This window comes from Erpetoichthys calabaricus, chromosome 18 (assembly GCF_900747795.2).
Source record: "Erpetoichthys calabaricus chromosome 18, fErpCal1.3, whole genome shotgun sequence".
Classification (NCBI taxonomy): domain Eukaryota; kingdom Metazoa; phylum Chordata; class Cladistia; order Polypteriformes; family Polypteridae; genus Erpetoichthys; species Erpetoichthys calabaricus.
Genome location: NC_041411.2, coordinates 37,767,304 through 37,783,606, shown reverse-complemented (window position 1 = coordinate 37,783,606; position 16,303 = coordinate 37,767,304). Strand labels below are relative to the sequence as shown.

General features: G+C 37.0%; 1 protein-coding gene across 8 annotated transcripts in view; it reads right to left on the bottom strand.

Annotated features, from left to right (window-relative positions):
• Positions 1-426: 426 nt before the first annotated feature.
• The window catches only part of grip2b (glutamate receptor interacting protein 2b), a 458,459-nt gene continuing 442,582 nt past the window's right edge, over positions 427-16,303 (bottom strand). For 6 of the 8 annotated variants that reach the window (XM_051921290.1, XM_051921289.1, XM_051921293.1 and 3 more), the window contains 4 exons: positions 12,749-12,863; positions 10,053-10,283; positions 8,007-8,153; positions 427-3,678 (listed from right to left, as the gene is read on the bottom strand). In XM_051921290.1, the coding sequence (XP_051777250.1) occupies positions 3,487-3,678; positions 8,007-8,153; positions 10,053-10,283; positions 12,749-12,863 (685 nt within the window). In that variant the 3' untranslated portion in view covers positions 427-3,486. Of the gene's footprint in view, positions 3,679-8,006; positions 8,154-10,052; positions 10,284-12,748; positions 13,331-16,303 lie in introns of those variants that run through there. The other 2 variants (XM_051921294.1, XM_051921295.1) reach the window with 2 other exon arrangements.

The following is a 16,303-nucleotide window of genomic DNA, read 5'->3' as shown; positions in this document are numbered from 1 at the left end:
TGGTACCTGAGGGTGAAAGAGGTCGATAAATACCTCTACTGCTACAAAATGCTTTGAAGCATAAAATCACCAAAACCAAAACATGCAAAATATTATAGTTATTCAAACAGACCTTTTGCTTTAGTTGACAACTTTGAAAAATGAGGATGATCAAACGTGCTTACATTTTTGCAGGCTGGCTACACATAGAGCTCAGCCTAAGGGTTTCTAGTGAGACGATGAAGGAGACGTAGCCTAAGTGAAGGGCGGGTGAACAGCGGGCTGTCTTTGGTTTCAAGTGCCCCTCCAATATTTTAGGGTGCTTTATGGGAATTTCTTTATAAGAAGCAAAACCAAAACGGCTTTGTAATTGGACAGCCTGATCATGGAGTATACAGTATGAGCAGCGTTCAGTTTAAATAAAGATGATAGCACATTTTACATATTTGTCTTTATTCATAAAAAGAAAGTAAATCATTACAATCCATTTTTATTTAAGAATATATATTTACAAAATGCATCCAGCCACATTAAACTAACTACTGAAACCTTCAGCATTTCAATATTGTGCTTAGATACATTGGGGAGGATCTCATATAAAAATACTATACAGAGAATACATCTTTAATAATATTACTTTTTAAAAAATACACATTAATAATAATGCATACATATCATTCAAAATGCATAGGGATGGATATAGAGGCAAATCTGAAGCCTTAAAAACACTTGTAAAAATTTCCTGAAACACATTTGAGGCTCCCATTTAATATTGCATAAAAACACTTAGCAATACCATTTGGTGTCAGTTATGGCACATCTCAATTACTAAACATAGAACGTGTCAAATACTGAACATATAAAATTAGCAAAGAAGTAAATAAAAGAGTTTTTAAAAGTAGTCAAACCGATTTCACCTAAGCTCAAAGCTTACCGACAGTTTTAATTCAGAAATGAAGAGTCCTGCCTGCTACGCTACTGGTGGCATTCTGCTTTGTGCAACGGTGCTTGCCAATTTAAGAAAACATGGCAGGTTTGCAAAGCATTATGGGAAATGTTTGTTCGGGAGCTTTTGTTCTTCAAGAAAATGACTGGCAAAAAAGGGGAGAGGAAAAAAAAAATTTTTCTGCTTACTTTGTTCCACCACCGACCTCCAGTTCCCATACCTGGTGCTTAAAGTTTGATGAGAGGTAAAATGTGTTTTGTTCTTTTTTTATTCTAGAAGACAAGTACAGTTGGACCCAATAAAAAGAAACGTGATTGTCCTAGCAGCATACTTTAAAATATTTTTTTTAAATAATTTAATAAAAAATAAATTTGCCATTTGTACAATAGTAAGAAACATAAAATGAATGTTGCTGCAAAAGGCAGTGGTTGTCATTCCAAAAATCTAAAAATTTAAAAGCAGATTACTAAAACAAAAGCTATTCCATCTACTTCTTCTATACAACTACTGGAACTTTGATCTAGAGAGGTGAAATATTAATATGAAGCTAATTTTACACACTTTTCTAAACTGTTTTAAGATTCAAAAAGGTTTAATAAAGCAGATCTCCCCACCTTTACTTGATCCTCCTAAACTGCCAAAATGATACTCTGTTGAGAAAATGGATGTTCAGTCTTGAAGTGCAGCACATATTCTCTTCCTGCATCGGTAACTACCAAAAGGACCACCTAGTCAGTGAAGGGGAACTGGAGAAGGTGTAAACTTGTAAAGGATCAAAGTGCACCAAATTGCATAACAAGATGGCACACATCATGGGTGACAAGATGACTTCTGAAAGAGTAATTCAGATTAAAAGTATGTCCATCAAAAATAATATATACACACATACGCAGGTGTCCCAGATTCAGTGTCTTTCATGCAATATTTTGCATGGGGAGGTGAGTTGGAATGGATCAAAAAGATGCAGACGCACAGAAAGAATGGAGGCTTCAGCTTCTGACCCTCAGACAAAAGCAAAAACAGCTCCACGACATTTAAACAAAAGTTCATGTCTAGGAAAGAGGCGCAGTTCTTGAAGGTGCTGTAAGGTTAAGGTAGTAGGAGAAGTGGCTCTAATTCAATAAGCTTATGGGCAATGTGGTAACGGAGTTGAGGGGGTAGAGGTGGACTTCTAAAGTTTTTCTTAGACAAGTGCTCTTTTATTAAAATAAAATTAAAAAAAAAGTGCTTTTAAGAGAGGCCTTCAAGAAAAATAATACACACACTCTTAGAAGAAGTGATATTTAGTCAAAAAAAAAGTGCAATCTATAGACCAAGAGTAAGGAAATGAAGCAATACCCCACTGTGGCAACACTACAAAAGAATTTAGTAGTGCTATAATATTGTCACCTTCAGTTATGTGTTTGTCACAAAATTAAATTGAATTTCGGTGCTTAGAAAAACAAGAAAAACTAAAACTCTACCGGATAGAGTGCATGTGCATCAAAGGAGGAATTCATTCTAGCAAACCTAACCAAAAAAAAAAAAATAAAAAAGCAAAAAGCAGTTATTTACTCACAAGTACATTAAGTGAAACTTGAAGTTGTCAGCATTTAAACATATTCAGATTAGCACCATGATAGAGGAGGGAGGTGGTGGGTATGGTGGAATGTTGCTTCCCTAACCATTAATCTATAGGAACCTTAACGGATACCCACACACAGAAGAGAGTGAAAACACTAAGAATTTCCACAAGAAGGTGCAATTAAAAAAAAAAAGTGTATAAAAACAATAAATTCACAACATTTGTACGCATAACATAAACACATGTGAAAGACTGAAGTTAAAAGATAAATAAAAAATTGACCACAGACCACTTTTGTGCTTGTTGAACTAGCAACATTTGGACACAAGGCAACAGTATAGCAGGTGAATGCTAACTTGAGCCCGGGGTGGCACCTTCCACGTGAAAATGGTTTTGACTGTTTCATTCAATTTCATTATTGTTTCCTCGGACTAGTACATGTGTGGAAATTAGAAAATAAATTGCACACTACAGTATTCTGCTCTTTTAAATGCTCACAAGAACCAGACATGGGTGAAATTAAACCGCAATGCGCAGAAGCAATGTACATACTCATATTATGGTGCTGCTTCCTGCTTATGGCCACCTGATCAATAAACAGCCGTCAAATGCGGGATTAATAAAAATGCCCCCCTTTCAAAGTACTACCTTCAGTGATGCTTTAGTACTACATACTCATAGAGTACATGTCGCACTTCTTTAACACTTTAAAGTTATCTATTTCGATTTCCGTTCTTTAAGGAAAACAATAAAAAGTTGCTTACAGGTGTCAGTACTTCCCCAGGTACCCAGTGCCCTTTTGTCACTTTTTTATATTTTTAAAGCCCTTTGTGCAGTTTTCATTTCACATTGAGAAAGCGGATTTATTTGTGCCCAAATGAAGCCTAAGAAAACAACAGTCACCCTAAACAAAAACAGTAGGATGTCGAAGCAAAACTATGACAGGATAAAGAGTTACTTGGCAGAAACATTAAATGCATCGCTGTCCATGGCCCCTTTATAAATCCATTGTGCTTGTTTTGCTTTCCCGATTCATCGTCAGCTTGCTTTGAAGGGCTTCACAGTCATCCTCTTGTGTAGGCTGTGCTAGTGGATTGCGGCTGATCACCAGCTCCAGTTTGTCACCCGCCTCGGTGATCAGCGGGACTGCTAGGCAGCAGTCAAAGTCACGGGTGCGGACGTGGTTAACCTGAAACACAACAGAGTGGTCACATTTAAGTGATCTCGTTATAATACAGTTTTACTCTTCATAGTAACAGGAAGTAAAAAAGAGAATTGATTATTAAATGCGCAGTATGCATGTAGCCAACAAGAAGCTAGATGAAGAAAGGTTTCATGGGCTCGAGTAAGGCCAAAGAGCAATGGAAGTGTGTGTGTTCTTTTCTGTTTATAGCTCTGAATATTCAGGAAATATGCATAAAATTTGTGGAAGTAGATCTGTTTATGCAAGGCTAGTATCACACATCATGAGTTGTCTCGCTTAATGACCGCAGTTGCGAGATCTCATTGCCTGAATGTTGTGAGATTACATGACTAGGTATCACTGGGGAAGACAGAATAAGCGACTCCATTATGGATTATCAGAAATTACAAATATCCTATTGGGCTGTGAAAGTACAGCAAGATCAACACATTTTGGAATCCAATCAAAGTGGAGAACACTGAAATAAACATTGGGACACACTGCAAAAGTTAACAAAATAAAAACAGAAAATGACCAAGTAGTACCCACTTCTGTCATTATTGTCTTTGCTTTTGTTTGTAATGAGGACAAAAAAATCCTGGAGAAGATCGCTCTAGTCTAGTTGTGAACCTCGTTTCGTATGCATGGTCCGTCCTTCTGGCTGAGCACTCATTGGTTATCAGGCGCAACACACACTTCCGTGACTTCCAACAAAATCACCCCTTTTAAGTAATGTTTGCATATAAAGTGAAAAGCACCTACTGTGATAGCCATACCTGTCTGTCTGTCTGTCTGTCTGTCTGTCCACATGAAAGCACTTGACTTCCAGTGGACAGACTGTGGTGAAACTTGGCACACTTATTCTTTAAGGAAATTTGTCAGGAAACTCCCATGTTTGTTGAGATCTCTTGAATACGACACATTTTTGAAAATTCACAATGTGCCATTGAGAAGAATTTGTGAGCGTGTCTATCTTAAAACAGAGGAACATTCCACGCGACTTCAAGAGTTTACGGTTTTCATTTTCCCCTGAGAGAGACTACTGCAGCTTGCATGAATTTTATTTTGTTTTTCCTTTATTCATTTCTCAGTTGCTCCCAGTTGTGTCAGTGCACTGAAACAAATACACCTCGCTGCGGGCCAACCTGTTGTTGACGTGTGTTACCACATACAGTAAGGAGGGTACAACGTTTGATGTGTCTTTATTTATTTATTTTGCTAATAATTATATTCTTTATTCATATAAGGAGGGTACAACGTTCGATGTGTCTTTATTTTGCTAATAATTATATTCTTTATTTATTCATATAAGGACGGTACAACGTTCGATGTGTCTTTATTTATTTATTGTGCTAATAATGATATTCTTTATTTCTTCAATATGGTAGTAATGATATTATATTACTTATCACCACACAAGGTTAAGTACTGTCCCTTACTGCACAAACGCAGCAGTAGGTCTCATTATATGCAAACAGTCTGCCCCATCCCGTGGCTTTGTTGTCTTGTCTTGAACCGCAGTCGCAGCAGCTCACTTCTCCTGATGAAATCAAAGTGGGGAAGTGACAAGACGTTCATGTCCATAAAAGTAAAAAGTGAAAGCAAGCTAATTTATGTACAAATGTATGAAAAATGGGTAAGTGACACTTGATGCTACAGTGACTAAACGTGTACTCAGTATTACGCTAGTAATTTTACTTACACTAAAACCAACCTTCATTATCTAAAGAATATAATGATCCAAAATTTCTCTGATACTGTAATTTATCGGCAATGCGCCACAATGACCTGCTATCTATCATGTTTGGATGCAGGCAACAATTTTAGCTTAAGACTTCAGTACAGATTTTAGATCTGCTTTGGGAATTACTTTGAAAAATGTTTAAGAAATTTTGAACTACAAATAGCCACAGACCCTCCATATCAACCTCAATAGTACAAGCAACATTTTTAATCACTTGAGTTGCAGTCTTCTGTATTAAAGAACATTTCATGTACACTATTTACACAAGTACATGTAATTACATTCTATTATCACTTATTTTTTTAAGATGACTTACCATTACAAAAATATGATAATTAACAAAACTATAAAAAACTCTTTGATGAAGTGAATGGAAAAAAATGTAAAAAAGCTCCAACTTTCAAACCAGATTAACCAAGTTTTTGAACGCATCTGAATGTTGCAGACATTTTGTTGATTTTGTTGAGGCTGATCGCAGCGCCTTATTGAGGAGTTGCTGGGGATGTCGGACTGATAGAGTCACATGCAGTGGCTGTTCATAGCTTGTTCAGGTTATAGAAATGAAGGAAGGCTATGACTGAAAATCGATGGAATAGTCGTGTATTGTGATGGGGGCTCAAACTTGATGGAGGATGACAAAGTAGAAGGTTTATTATGGAGACCGAATAGTCTGTGAATACAATTGTGCAGAATAATTGTGGGTAGTTGTAGATCTAGACATTACTATAGAACAATTCCTTGATATCAAAACACCATCATTAAAAATGAAAAAAGAAAAATACAGAGCCACCCATTAATTGGGTAACACTGGTCTACAAAAAAATATTTTTTTGTTTGCTACTGGGAACTTCAGAGCAGTTCTTTATTAAGTTTTGTACACTGATTTCATATATGAAATCAAATTTAAGCTAGCACATCAGGTTTTTGAAATACACATCAGACATTTTCACACTTGAATATCAATATAATATATCAACATGATATCTGGAGTTTGGACTCTGTCCCACCACAATTGTTTTGATGTGTTTATTCTGAAAACAGACCAGAAGACGATACCAGAGACACGTTAAAGTATATTTATGTCAATTTACCTCAATATAAAAGTGAGGTCAGTGTGCCCAAAAATGTTGGAGGCACTCGCGATTGCACTTGTGCTGCACATCCATCTCCCTTTGCAAGAACCAACAGTAGTTACCCATCATGCTCGGATTGAATTTTCCCCGATATCCGTTTTCCATCACCTTTATATCTTGATGAAATCTTTCCCTATACTCATTGCTGACGTTGCCCAGATTTGGTGGAAAAAAGTCGAGATGAGAATGAAAAAAATGCATCTTCAGTGACATTCTGGCTCCCGTAAGCTGATACTCTTTCAGCAGGTTCTCCACAAGCTCTCTGCTCTGTGACTGCCAAGAAAATTCTGGACAACCTGCACGAATGCTTCCAATGCTGCTGATTCAGTGGGCTTCAGTTTCCTTTTGAACTCGTCGTCAATCATCAGTTCACGGATTTCAGGAACAACAAAAACACCTTCCTTAATTTTGGCTTCACTTTTCTCGAGACCAAACTTTTTTCTTAAATGCTGAAAAGCATCGCCGTTTCTGTCCATCGCCTTGACAAAATTTTCAAAGTAATGGTGAATCTAACAAACAAAATGTCCTGAAATGCAATGTTATGTTTAACAGTAAAACCGACTACCTACTGTACATCATGTCTGAGTTGTCATTGTGCTTTAGAGTCATATAAGACCTGGTAATCAGTAACAAATATTTTTTCTGCTGATTAAAAAATAATAATGACAAGGTAAACAACTCACAGCTGTTAGTAACATGTGGCAAATTCTTTTATCTCAATGGTATCCCTAGTGGAATTACCGGCATTTATCAAAATGGTTATCCACCTTTACTGTCCAGTCACCCTAGTTGTCCAAGACCTGGAACATCATAACTAAAAAACGGGACGTGCTGGACAAGAACGGTTTTCAGATTTGGAGTCAGCAAGTGAAACCTGTTAAAATAAAGGTGAAACACTCCCAGTGTCAAAATGCTTGTTGACCAGTGTAATCAAAGAAAAAGATTCTTCATCACTGAAGTGACAAAGTATCTAATAATCATCAGGAAAGAATTACAAACTTAAAAGACTGAGGTGGCACAACATGCCCAGAAGGCCATGATCCTAACAGACCTTCACAGATATAACCACTTAGGCAGAGTAATTATAAGCCAGTCTGGAGGAGAAGCCACATAACATTAAGCCTGAAGTTTGAAAAGACGTGTTGCAGATCCTGAGCCAAAGTTTCTCCATTTTGATCAAAATGAAACTCTTTGCCAGTAATATAAAACACCATGTCTGGTACAAATGGAAAACTGTTCATACTTTGCACACTTAATCCACCATGAAGGAGGGCTGTGGATGAATCAGTAATGAAAATGTTCTGATGTTAGAGAGATTATTAGGTAAACAATATTGTCATTCTAATGTTACTCCTCTGGCAAAACTTCGCTTACAAAGAAAAAATAACGAAACAAGATTTAAGAGCTATGGCTATAAGACAACAGTATCAAAAGTGAACTAACCACAAACATTTTACCTGTAGAATTCTATCGAAAGGTTGGAGTCCACCACGATCTGCTGGCCCATCTGGTCTGATCATGTTCACATACACACCTTTTTCTAGGAACCCATCAGACACACTGAACCCAAAGTCATCCCCTTCACTGTCCTTCACAATTGTAACCTACAGTAGTACAAGAAACGCAATTATTACACATCTGAATTATTTTCCATTCTCCCAAATTGCATGTCAGTGTCAGGTCTGCATTTTACTCCAGCTTGTGCAGCGGTTTGCTGTTTGCTTAGGCTCCACTGTGTGGTTTCAGTACATTCAAACAGCAAAAGTCAGGAGACATTAATATCCTTAGCAACTTTGTTTTTTATAAGCACTGAAGAAAGCATTGAAGAAAGCTGAGAGAAGAGTTTCAGAATGAGTTTGTCTTACTCCACCACTATTAAATAATGTTTAATCATGTAAGGGAATAGTTGAAAAGATAGAAAGGGAGAAAATAGTATATGTATTAAATATAGCACAAATATTTTAAAGTTGAATAATAATTCTAAAACAATACTAACATGAACTAACTTGTAGTAGGCTAATACAGTATATCTTATATATAAACATCTACTCGTGGAAGTGTGTCTGTCGAGCCCGGAAGTGCGAGGCTACAGCATGAAGATCAAAGAGCCGGCAGGGCGGCCCCAAGTTAACGACTCAGAAGAAGAAAGAAGGACGAGGCTACAGCATGAAGTTAAAAAGAAGGCGAATCCGTCTCTAAAGTGAGAGCACCGAGGAAAGACAAACAAGAGAGAAACTCGGTTAGCCGCTGATAGACAAGGGGAGGCGAGCATGTCCACAAAACGAAATCGCCAACTCTGCATTTCAGTTTTTTTTCCTGACAATTTCAATAGTCTCTAGGAGCCCGGGCTATTTACAGCACAGGCTTGCACAGCTAGTATAAAATAAAAGCAATGAGAAGGCTTCAAGTGGATAGAGGCACTTCATAATGATGACATCGGATCCAGTGTTTGATGGCGCAGTGACATCTGAGGGCTTCATAAAAAGCGGTAAGTGGATTTTCCTGCATATGTGAGAGTGATGTTAGTTTGTGGCAAAGATTTGTGATCATATCTAAGACAGTAACACAATACTAAATGATGACATTCCATTGGATAAGGTGAATAAGGGTACAGCTCTTGCCCTGAAATTCCTACATCTTTGACAAAGTTACTACAGTGCTACAAGAACAAGAATGTGTACAGAACAGGACTGTCTGTCTCCGATCCTGGGGGGCTACTGTGTCTGCAGGTTGTCATTCTTACAGCTTTCTTAATTAGTGACCAGTTTTTGCTGCTAATTAACTTGTTTTGCCTTAAATGTAATTGACTTTCTATTTAAGACACGGACCCATTTGTTTTTTATTTTTTCCCCCCTAGTTAGCAGCCAAGCAATGAGATACAAAATGAGCCAACACTTGACCAGATGACCTGTGTCCACCACACAATATTGGAAAGTAAAGAGGTGTGAAGCCAACCAAAAATGATCTTCTCAAAGTAAATGCCAAAAATGCCTTTCACAACTCACATTTCATCTTATATTCAATCTAAAAGCTTTAAAATTATGAGTACTGTATGGTGCTTCAGTCATTCATCTAAAATGGCAGGTACACACTTTAAATTCAAAATAACCAAATTCAATTAAATTCCACTATATGGATAGATGCACACAGTGCACTGAGTCTATCTTAATAACTTGTTTTAAGACATGATTTTTTTGGTCACAAGTCTTTTGAACAACATAACAACTAGAATGACAAAAATCACAAAAATGGTTCTGTCATAAATGAATAAGGCTTCATGGTTCTCATAATTAGGCATGTTTGACATTTTTTTTCCTTTCAAATAAAGTACTATTGTGCCACTTCTTTTAGCAGATAGTTTCAATCTAATGGTAAATCAAACTTACAAGTCAAAGCTACAGTTGAGACATTTTTCTGGCTATTAAGATCTTCAGATTGAGAAAAGGGTATTTGCCTGCATTGCTTTTCCTGTCAAGGCAATGGGGCAAAAAAATTATATATACCTTATGCAGTTCCAGAGGCGTTGGAGACATGATCTCCTGGATCTCCTCTTTGATCCTCCGTACCTCCCAGCTCTTGTCAACTCCTCGACCCAGTGTCTTGGTCTTTCCGTCCTCATGGAGGATGGATGTTCCTTTCCTCAGAGGGCTCAATCCTGGCTGGCCAACAGAACTGACGTGTGTTTTGTTCCCATCAACACCTAAGCTAATGGTGCTACCAGTCATGATTGATGCCTAAAGAGGTGTGGGATACAGATAAAGTACATGAAACGTTATACATATTATAGTCAGCCTTGACAGAACATTCAATATTACCAACTCTCTCAATTATATACTGTATGTATCTGTCCATTTATTACAGTATGGGGATGAAAAGGTTATAATATTGTGTAATGTAGCAGTCTGCAAATGGATGCATTTAGTGGCATATTTAGTGAGTTGACTGGCCGTAGTACGTCACCTGTCAATATGCAGACATTTTTAATAGGAGGCATTATATGGATTTTGGTCACATTTTAAACTGTAAATTAGGTGCAGCAATCATAACATTTATTTCCCATTGGGATTAATAAAGTATCTATCTATCTATCTATCTATCTATCTATCTATCTATCTATCTATCTATCTATCTATCTATCTATCTATCTATCTATCTATCTATCTATCTATCTATTAGATGCAGCAATCATAACATCTATTTGGCAATTTCATTTCAAAGTTTAACGACAATAGGTCCATTAGTACACTTCTGTATCCATTGTACTCACTGCATTTCTTTTTTGTAAGAAATTCAATTTATAGCACATTGAGTGGTGCGCTTATAATCTTAAGTTTCATATACAGTATAAGCTGATCTAATAAACTAGGTCACAGCTGAGAAACACTTCTTTGGAGAGATACAGATAGTTCCTTTTCCTGGATTCATTTTTTCTTCCTTTACTAACTAATGTCCAACGAACGTTCTAGACCTGGCAGCAGACAAAACATCATAATTACCTGTTAAAGATGCCACATATGCTTTGAAATCATGGCTTTATTCCACATAATAGGAAACAATTGATAGAGACATGCAACCAAATTGTAATTGTCATAAATTGTTGCACACTTTCTCCCCAAAAGGTTGGAGGTGTAGACTTTGGAAAATAGAATACCTGTTAAGTCATTTCATTGTCCATTTATTATTTTGCTAACCCTATAATAGACCGTCATTTTTCCCCCAACTCTGGTGCATAAAATTAGCCAAATTCACAGTTTGCAACAGATGTGAGTGCACCACATACGGTGTATAATAATAATAATAATAATAATAATAATAATTTTATTTAACCTTCCCATATTGGAATAGTGGTGGAGCATATATTGTCCTTTCATTAAAGGTTTATGGCATGTGTCACATGGCTTGAATTAATCACCCAATTTAATGAAGAGTTTAGAAAAAGAAATGTGGGAATGGAAAAAGGGCTTAGAGTTGTTTGTGCACATCCTTGAAAGTCCTGATGACAGCAACAAACTGATAAGAAAGAAATGAGGAATGTTTGGGATTTATGTATGAAGTATGAAACCATACAGTAATGGCTTACAGAATGCGAAGGCAGTGGATTATGGATGTGACAGACAATTCCAAATCATCTTGGATTCTGCTGGTCAGGCAACAATCTCTCTAGAATCTAACATATCTAGGTCTCATATATCGATGGGTTTCAGACTGTTTAAGTGATTTAAGACATTTAAGTGATTACACAGACAGAGAATATCTTAGACAGTGAGTGCATGTAGGCTGTAGATAGAATTAAATGTGTTCTTCTTAATTTAGTTTTTATAACTGTTGATAATACACGTTAGGCACCTTTCGTGTCAACATCTGATGACCACGTCAGTTATAGTCATCACTATCATTTGATTTATGGAATAGTTCAGTTTCAGTTCATTCAATTTTCCACTCTGCTATTACATTTTTGTTAGATATTTTGTTGGATAAAAATGAGTTGCCATAGAGTTAAAGTAGCAGAAAGCATAGACATTTATGAGTCTTTTTTTTTTTTGGCAGCATGGGGTTATTTCATCCACTAGATGCGCTTAACATTATAAAACGAATCATTACATGTCAACCTGAACCTGTCTCGGGTAGAACCGTAATTACATAGAATTCCAAATCCAAGTTATGTTCAGGGTTAACACCAAGGAGGTTGACTTAGTTGTTTGGAATTAACACAAACATTTACACAGGTGATTTATATCAATTCTTCAAATAAAAATAATCATCCACATGAGAATATAGTGGGGATCTACGTACATTCAAGATGGCAACTAGGAAGAACTTCTTCATACAACTGGTTGCAGCCACTTGTAATGGAGTAATGAGTAGTGTAATTAAAGTGAACACACGGACAATTTGAAGAACTGACTGAATGACAAATGGGGGCAATCTAACGTCTTGGTGAACCAGACAAGCTTGATGAAGTGAATGATCTGCTCCGCTTATTAGAATTAGTGTCCATGCCTGATGGTGTATAAAAATGATTAATCTGGAAATACACAAATACTTCAGTCAGTATATGCAGTTTAGACTACTCTGTATATTACCATAGTCATCCCTCTCTTTATTCTTCAATAACTGAAAAGAAGATTTGTAGCATAATGGTATATATTGTATACCCCTTACAAGAAATAGCCAAAAAAAAAAAAAAGAATAAAATTACCTCAATTTCCCGTAGGAGCTCTGACTGGCCACACGTTTCCAAATCCTCCAAAGCCTGGCACCAAAAACTGTCCTCATGATCCAGGTTGAGCCCATGATGATGGTGGCTGAGATATCTGTTTCAATGCAGGAACCAAAAAATGAGCGCACTCCTCTTGCGGCTGGGGGGTTTGCAAAAGCCGCAGGAGCAGCAACAGGTCATTGCCAGGTCACAGACACATGGGCCTGGCTTGCTGGGAAAGAGGGGTTCTTCACACACAACTTCTAGCATTACAAGTGGAGCTTTTGTTTGCAGCAGAGTGTCCTTCAGAACAAAAAAAGGCTTCATGCAGTTACTTTTAAAAATTAATAATAATAAAAAAAAAAAAAACACACAGCCCAAGGCCTCCCGAAACTGGAAGAAGTACAGGGTAGAAAAAGAAGAAAGAAAAAAAAAATCTAGTGTCTTTGAACACTGAAGGTTTAGGAAGACTGTGTTGGTGAAAGAAGCGACAGAAAGATGCATTATGGGTAAACCAGGAGCCTCACAGACTGTTAGTACAAAGGTGGATGAGACAGATTTCAGATCTGAGACACAGAACACCTGAAAAGAGATAAAAGGAAAAAAAAAAAAACAAACACACAGGATAACAAGACAATGTGAATGAATGTGAACAAGAACTACAGAAGATTTGGCAAACAGGATGAGTCTGATTATGCAAGAAAACACAGAAGAACAGAAAGAAAAGATGCAGGGTGGCAGTGGGGAAAGAAAAACTCTGCAACTGGATGTTGCCGACCAATGGCTGGTACATTGACCCTTTCTGCAAAATTTCTCCCTGATCTTCTGGACTTTTAAACTATTATTCCTTTCAAGTGAAGTGCAAATCTCCGAAGCCAGCCGACTGTCCCTCGATATAAAACTCAATGTCAAACCCTCAAAAATCGCTACTGTATTCTGGAATGTTTTGTTCAGCTGACAAAAACAGATGAAACTCAAGGTTAAAAGCATATTACCATTTATCTGAGGTCTTTTGCTAAAATTATTTTAAAAATTTCATACTTTCAGAGTTGATAAGCTCCTAGGAGCAATCATGGACCTCTGAAGGGTTACAGCATATCTGGATCATCTCACTGAAACGTTGTTTGAAATTGTCAATTAGAGTTAAAAGTAATGTTTTATATTCATAGGCTGCAATTTTAACTAATTTAATAATTGATGAATTAATAAGCATTTTATTTATTAATTGAAACTTTTTTGATTGCTCTTTTTGAATTTGAGTGTAAGGGAATAAAGGACATTTGGCAGCATTGTGGAAAGCTTTAAAGTGCCCTTCATTAGCAATGAGCCAGCAAAGTCTTCTTTTGTATTTACATACATCTATACATTCCTAAAACCCATTTAAATCCAGTTCAGGTTCCTTCAGGAGTCTATTCTAGCAGCACTGGGAGCGAGGCAGGGAACAACCCTGGACAGGGTGCCAGTTCTCTACAGGGGGCATCATGCAGTCACACATCCACATTCATTCACATTTGGGGCCAGGTTTACAGTTGCCAATCTGCCTACCACATACATAACTAAAATCTGACATGAAAAGAAGAATATGAGACAAAAGTACAGTTGTCGAGGTACTTATGCTCACCTGAAAAATGATGGATAGAACACAAAATGTAGCATTAATCTAAAATAATGAAAGTACAGTTGTGCAGAAATGCTCAGATACAAATGATGACAGCCTGTACTTGATATCTAAATTGATTGTATATTGAGCCATAACTCTGTTGTGGAGGGCACCACACACTACACACTCAATTATGTATGTTAAAATTACAATTGGAATGAAATGACACAGAGCTATCCTTGACATGTGCATTATGAACTAATGCTTTGGCCTACAGCAGAAGCAACAATAACTGAAAAACTGTTATGAAGTATCAGCATGTAACGTTTGCTTAAATACAAGGACGTTTTTCCTTACGTGAGAAGTTCTGTTGCTAAATAATAGAAATGCTAAAGAAAATACACTCAGCCCACCCCGATTAGGACAAAAGGTTTTTTGATCTGTTCAACACAGAAGCGTCAGGTTACTATTATTACAATTTTTTTAAAAGATACTCTTTGACACAACATTTTGCTTAATAATGACAATTGTAGCACACCGGGCAAACAAGTAAATTTGCAAATCAATGGGACGGCAAGATACTTCTTTCTGTTACAGTACATGAAGTGCTTACTGCCTTTCATTCTTTTAATAAATCGTAGTTTGCATATATTTATATATGATTAAGAATTATAATTCTCCATCCAAGTATAAATTGGGAGAATCCAAACTAAACCTATTTTACATAAATTATCACCAATATGTAGATGTATAGTGCCTATAAAAAGTATTCACATCCTTGTAAGTTTTCACATTTTATTGTTAAGCAAGTGAAATCAGAGTAAACCGAGTACTGCTTTATTGCTAATGATCAACCAAAAGACTCTTTAATGCCAAAGTGAAAACAGATCTGTGAAAAGGGGTGTAAAAATAATTACAAATATAAAACATGCCATAACAGTATATAATTGTTTACCCCATTTACTATGACCCCTCTAAATCATCACTGGTGCAGCCAAGTGGTGTTAGAAGTCACAGAATTAGTTCAGTGGAGATTACCCATCTGGGGTTTCAGTTGTTTGTAGTCAAAATGTCCCTCATCTTGAACTTTCAACTTGCAGTGGCTTAGTATGTGGTCTAACCTACACAACTAAGTCAAAAGAATATTCCAGAAAATTCTGTTAAAAGTCAATAGAAAAACCTAAGCCAGGGGATGGAAATGAGAAAATATCAAAGACAGTGAATACCTGTTGGAGTCCAGTTCTATCAATCACTAAAAGAATGGAAAGAGAATGGCACAGCTGTAAAGCTACCTAGAGAAGGCTGTCCACAAAAACCGAGTGACCATGGAAGAGGATGACTAGTGAGGGAGGCCATCATGAGAACTCTGAAGGAGTTACAAGCTATGGGAGACTATACAACAGCTGCCCTGATGCTTCTCCTGTTGGAGCTTAAAGGGAGAGCAGCAGAGAGAAAGACACTGTTTAAAAAAAAAAAAACTGCAAAGGACATTTCAACTAGAGTTTTCCAGAAGGCACATAGGAAACTCTGAAGTCAGCTAGAAGGAAGTTCTATGGTCTGATGAGACCAATATGAAGCTTTTTGGCCATTAGATTAAATGGTATGTTTGGCATAAGCCAAACAATGCACATCACCAAAAACACATCATCCCCACTATGAAGCATCAGACTGTGAGGATAAATCTCTGCAGCCGGCCTGTAAGGCATGTGAGGATAAAATGAATCCTGCAAAACACGGGGAAATCCTGGAGGAGGAAAAAAACTGATGTAGACCACTAGAAACTTAGGCCTTGGGAGAAGATTGGCTTTCCATCAAGATGATGACCCCAAGCACAAAGCCAAAGCCAAAGCTATACAATGTTCATGTTCAGAAATGTCTGAGTCAGAGTCTGGATCTCAATCTAATTGAGAACTTGTGGCTGGACTTGAAAAAGGCTGTTAACTAACCATTGACAT